The 6,098-nt window shown below is 43.3% G+C and overlaps 1 protein-coding gene across 12 annotated transcripts in view; it reads right to left on the bottom strand.

Annotated features, from left to right (window-relative positions):
- Positions 1-6,098, bottom strand: part of cacna1g (calcium channel, voltage-dependent, T type, alpha 1G subunit) — a 296,305-nt gene that overhangs the window by 150,930 nt on the left and 139,277 nt on the right. For 8 of the 12 annotated variants that reach the window (XM_072455517.1, XM_072455513.1, XM_072455523.1 and 5 more), the window contains exon 13: positions 3,901-3,966. The exons of the other annotated variants lie outside the window; for them this stretch is intronic. In XM_072455517.1, coding sequence (XP_072311618.1) covers positions 3,901-3,966 — 66 coding nt within the window. The remainder of the gene's footprint in view (positions 1-3,900; positions 3,967-6,098) is intronic. 12 annotated transcript variants of the gene reach the window in all.

The following is a 6,098-nucleotide window of genomic DNA, read 5'->3' as shown; positions in this document are numbered from 1 at the left end:
GCATCCAACAGATCAGTTTGTGGAGGCAAAACAACTTTCTCCAGCTGAACTCAGACAAGACTGAAATCATCGTCTTTGTCCCACAGAAACAAAGAGAAAGTGTCAGCGTCACCTCCAGTCTCGCTCTAAAACCTACAAACCAAGTTAGAAATCTGGGGTAATAATGGACTCAGACTTGAACTTTAACAGCCACATCAAATCAATAACATCAGCAGCTTTTTACCATCTAAAAAACATTGCCAAAATCAAAAATATAGTGTCAAACCAGACTTGGAGAGACTTATCCATGCGTTTGTCTCCAGTAGATTAGACTCCTGTAACGGCCGCTCACTGGTCTCTCCAAACGAGCTGTAAAACAGCTGCAGTTCATCCAGAACGCTGCTGCTCGGGTCCTGACTAGAACCAGGAAGTACTATCACATTAGTCCTGTTCTCAGGTCTCTGCACTGCCCCCTGTGGCTCAGAGAAGAGACTTTAAAGCAGCTCTGCTTGTGTACAAGTCTCTCCATGGCCTAGCACCAAAGTACATCTTGGACATGTTAGTGCCATATGAACCATCTGGGACTCTGAGGACCTCAGGGACCGGCTTCCTGCTGGTGCCAGAGTCAGGACTAAACATGGACCGGCCTCCTGCTGGTGCCAGAGTCAGGACTAAACATGGACCGGCCTCCTGCTGGTGCCAGAGTCAGGACTAAACATGGACCGGCCTCCTGCTGGTGCCAGAGTCAGGACTAAACATGGACCGGCCTCCTGCTGGTGCCAGAGTCAGGACTAAACATGGACCGGCCTCCTGCTGGTGCCAGAGTCAGGACTAAACATGGACCGGCCTCCTGCTGGTGCCAGAGTCAGGACTAAACATGGAGCGGCCTCCTGCTGGTGCCAGAGTCAGGACTAAACATGGACCGGCCTCCTGCTGGTGCCAGAGTCAGGACTAAACATGGGCCGGCCTCCTGCTGGTGCCATAGTCAGGACTAAACATGGACCGGCCTCCTGCTGGTGCCAGAGTCAGGACTAAACATGGACCGGCCTCCTGCTGGTGCCAGAGTCAGGACTAAACATGGACCGGCCTCCTGCTGGTGCCAGAGTCAGGACTAAACATGGACCGGCCTCCTGCTGGTGCCAGAGTCAGGACTAAACATGGAGCGGCCTCCTTCTGGTGTCAAAAGTGCATGTTAAGGATCATACATAGTTTGGATGATTCAAATATCAACACACTCTCATTCATACACCAATATATAGTAATCATGCTCTTAGTGGATATAACGCTTTATAACAGCTTTGGCAAAAAATGTCCTAAGTTCTGATCCGCAAATGTGAAATGTTCTTTTTGCACCAGAAGTTCATTTTGGAAAAGAAACAAATAAAAACAAAGGATCACAGTTATTATTTATTAGAAATTAACTTGTAATATTGGTCAAGGATATAACTTTGTAATAACTCATTACTTAGCCATAATTAGCCTTAACAAATAACTGAACAAAGATAATCCTCAATAAACTATTAGTTCATTATGATTGTATATAGTTTATTGATGATTCAAGCTTAGTAACTACTTAATTACGAGTTAAGGAGCTAAGGCATTAATTAAGTAGTCTCTAAGCCTGAATCATTCTTAATAAACTGTTCATTAAGTCTTATGTCATGCTTTATAGCAGTCTAGTTTTTATAGTGTTAGCGTCAACTTTACGCATCATAAATCCGACCTCTGATCTTTCTGCAGTTCACGTGCGTCTTTAGCTCGTTCATCATGGTCATTACACTTTCTCAAACCAAACAAAAGTAGAATCCACCATTTCCAGGCAAAACATCTACCGACTTTCAACCTTTAGACGCGCTTATTTCCCGTGTGTTTCCAAGCGCCTGGAGCAGTTTGGGAAAGCGGCCCATTTAAGTCCCGGCTCATCCTGGATCCCACTGGAAGATGTGGGACGGCACTTAAAAACGCTCTTTTCCACCGCGGACACGAGCCTGGCGTTAGACGGGCCCATTCCGTGCAAACAGCAGAGATCTCCCCGCGGTCTTTATTAGCTCACACATAATAGTCCACTGGATTTATTGGCCTGATCCTGGTGAGCTAAACCAACCCACTTTCTGGTTTGTTTTATAGCTTGAGGTGAGGTGAGCGTACATGCAGTGGAGGGGACGTCTTTATGTTGGAAAAAGGTGGACAAGAGGAACAAATCGATAATATTTCAATATGTTTTGTGTTGAGATACTGTGTTTTTCCTAAAATTGTGCTAAAATAATATGTGCAACAGCTAAATCTTGCATTAGCGTCTGATATGACAGGCCACTAACGTGTACAAGCAAAATGCAGGCAGCACATGGAAGGTTTATGTACTGTATGTTTTGAATTATGGCTATCGATCTTTGTGCTTGTTAGAAAATACTGTAAAACTATAGTTGATGTCCCCCCTCATATACAGCGCATCCCTCACTGTTTTCACATTTGGTTACCACCTTATTCCAAAATGTATTTAGTTCATTATTCGCCTCAAAATTCTTCCAACAATATAATAATGACAACGTGAAAGAAGGTTGTTTGAATTCTTGTAAATGTATTAATAAATAAAAAGCCCAGGTACATAAGTATTCACAGCCTTTGCTCAATACTTTGTTGAAGCACCTTTGGCACTAATAACAGCCTCAAGTCCTTTTGTACAGAGATGGTTGTTCTTCTGGAAGGTTCTCCTCTCTCCACAGAGACTCGCTGGAGATCTGTCAGAGTGACCATCTGGTTCTTGGTCACCTCCTTCACTAAGGCCCTTCTCCCTCCCTTGCTCAGTTTGTCCAGGCCCAGCTCTAGAAGAGTCTTGAAGGTTCCAAACTGTCTCCATTTCCAGATGCTGGGGGCCCCTGTGCTCAGAGGAACCTTCAATGCTGCAGAAATGTGTCTCTCTTTCTCCAGATCTGAGCCTTGACACAATCCTGTGTCTGAGGTCTACAGACAGTTCCTTGGACTTCATGACTTGGTTTGTGCTCTGACATCACTTTAAATATAGAAGTGTGAGCTTTTACAAATCATGTCCAATCACCTGAATGTGCCACAAGTGAACTCCAATCAAGTTGAAGAAGCAGCTCGAGGACGATTAGTGGGGAAACTATGGACCTAAGCTCAAGTGTGTGTTTCATGGCAAACGCTGTGTGCTTTTATGTTTTATTTTTGATTTTAAAAAAATGTGCTAAATGAAGATAAGTTTGTTATCTTAAGTTCGGGAGCAGGACCACGCCCCTTCCTGCGGCTACGCTACATAACCATCCAGATCACATACACCTGTGTTCGTGGTTTTCGTGCCCCTCCCTCTCACCCTCTTTTAAATTGTTCTAATTGTTCTAATTTATCTCGGGAGCCTTCAGCCCTCATCGCTAGAACCCTCAAAACGGCATCAACTTCGTACATTTGTGTTGTTCATGTTTCTCGCCTGCCAATCAACACCTTGCATCGTATCTGGGGTTGTGGTCCTTGCTAGTGAATAATTCTAACAACCTTCTATCACGTTGTCATCATGGGGTATTGTTTGTGGAATTTTGAGGCAAACAATGAATTTAATCCTTTTCGGAACACGGCTATAACTATTATTCATGTCACCAATGATTCCAACACAGACACATGTCAAACACTGATGAACAGACAACACATCTTCAAAGTTTTGTATGTTTTTGTGTGTTTTCTTGGACCAGTTTTATCAAAAAACAATGGTTCAATTCATACCTGAAGATTTTTAATTGTGTAATGTGTAAAGCATGAGGACAAAATGACTGGCAATTGACCCATTATTATGTCAGAATATGCAACTAGTTGAATCATCCTTTCAGAGTGCAGGTCATGGTTCAAGGACAAGGTGAAGAGGTCAAGGGTCAGACGTGGTAGTGTGGAGAAGGAACGATGCCTGAAGCTTACCCCCGGGTCTACAGGCAGCTGGATAAGACCGGGCTGGACATGCAAGTCATCCCGTTTGGTCACTTCCTGGAAATTGGAAATTGGACAGGAAAGGAAAGGCCAGGACAGAGGGACAAAAGACAAGACACGCACACAGGGAAAGTTAAAGGGTGCACTTTTGAGTTAGTTTGGGAACTCAACATCAGCGGAGAAGACAAGAAAGGAAGATTGGAAAAGCTTTTTCCGTTAGGGGGAAACTGGTTCAGTGTGAAGAGTTCCTTTACACTGAACGTAAGCATATTGACAATATAATATGCTTTAAAGGAAGGAAAAGGAATTTTCTGTGAAATGGCTGGTCAGCATTTTTGAACCGTTTGACCCGTAGTCTGTAATTTTCAAAGATTTGCAAGTACTTGGCTGTGGGCAGGGCTTTTCTGAGCACGAAATTCTCAAATGCCGAACATTATAAGATGACTCTAACATCCCTGAATTACACAAGTAAATTAAAGGGACATTATGGACAATACATGTTTAGTTTCATTTGTATTTACATTCATTCATGCATGTGTGAGTCATTTTATATTGTTCTACATTGGAGGCTCGAGTGCTCAGAACAGGTCTGTATCGTTTGAAAATGATTGTCAAGTCTGGAAAAATAAGAAATATGTAAATGAAAATGTGCTGCTTGCTACAGTTTCACTCCAACAGGGGGCAACCTGAACCTAAAGTCCGGAGACCCTTCCAGAGGGGGGGGGGGGTGTTTAGAACAGTCGGACATGCAGCTCGCTACTCGTGGAAACACTCCATCCCATTCATCAGCATCAGGCAGCAAAATAAAAAAAAAAACTGTCCTTTTGCAGTTTGAAGACAGCGAGGACACGGGGTTTTCCAACACGGTGTTGGTGTCACTCACGTGTGGTCGAGTCGCCAATCGCCAAGACAACCCTGCTTTTTCATAGTTTGTGATGTTTGAAGGCTAACGCTAACTCTGAAGGACCTACTTACTCATCTCTCTAGACTTTTCTACATCAGTGTAAAATGGTGATCTACTTGATGAGAACAGGCTCATAAAAGTGAATGTTGCATATGTTCCCTCGGAGGTCATACGCTGTGATTGGCTGGAGCCTTCTGTATGTCTCATCTTCATGCGCACACATCGAAAACGGCCATAGCATGTTTGTGTCTCGCCTTTGAAGAAACTCTCCCAACAGCCTCACGGCGTTCAGGCTCATGTAACCAGGCAACGCTGGAGTTTGGACAGGCTAAAAATAAACTCGGTCGGGGGGAAAAGGATGTAAAGTTGAATAAGGCGGAAGAGAATGGGGCTGACAGCGCAGTGGTAAAACAGAGACAACAGAGAACTTTACGCTCCCTGCTGGTCTCAGAGGTGATGTGCTAAATATACTCCAGGTATGTTGTAGATATTACAGTTAGAGTCAGTTTAAACAGCTCGTAAAAGTAAATTTTTCACAATGTTTTTGGACTTCTGAGCCAAAAAACATTGACAGTTTGAGATAAAGTCAGTTACCTCCAATAGTGAAGGGAAATTGTTGCTTGTGTTTGATAAAAAAACATGTAAAATTGATTTATTGAGCTGTGTTCAGTCATGTGTCAGTGATTGTGTCCGTGGATCTTACCTCACAGTGGGATTCATTCTCCACTTCCTTTCTACAGTGTGTCCATCCCGCAGACACATGCCCATGTTAGAGAACTCATCTTACAACAGTCTGTCACGCCATTTACTTTTTCTTTTCTTTTTTAGGCCTGGTTAAAGGTGTAGTGTGAAACGTTTCTGGTGAGGGTCCGTCACCTGCTTGTCACCACAGAGATATTATTGCTTTGCCAGGAATGTTCCTCAGTATGCTTGTACTATTGTATTCCTTGCATTTTTTCCGTTGATTTGGATTGCTAAAAAAAATACCTTGATTGACACATATAAGGCACATTTATTTTTGAGCTTTTAACCATGTTTAACCCTCATCAAAACATACATCAGTTGTTGCTTGTGAGCTCGTCATCTCGCCTCACAAATCACTCCTTTTCATTTCCCCCGGATTTTTGAATCACAGATAAAAACACGTTCTTCTCCTGCTCAGTTTTTAAGCCCATAAACATTCACTGAACTCGTTTTGTGAATGTCTCAGACACTTGGACCATCAACACAGGAGCTCCACAGGGCTGCGTACTTTCTCCTCTGCTCTTCTCCCTGTACACAAACT

This window comes from Eucyclogobius newberryi, unplaced genomic scaffold (genome assembly GCF_026437365.1).
Source record: "Eucyclogobius newberryi isolate DKJ021-1_F unplaced genomic scaffold, fEucNew1.0.hap1 SCAF_20, whole genome shotgun sequence".
NCBI lineage: Eukaryota > Metazoa > Chordata > Actinopteri > Gobiiformes > Gobiidae > Eucyclogobius > Eucyclogobius newberryi.
The sequence above is the reverse complement of the archived record's forward strand: the minus strand, read 5'-3'. Positions and strand labels throughout refer to the sequence as shown.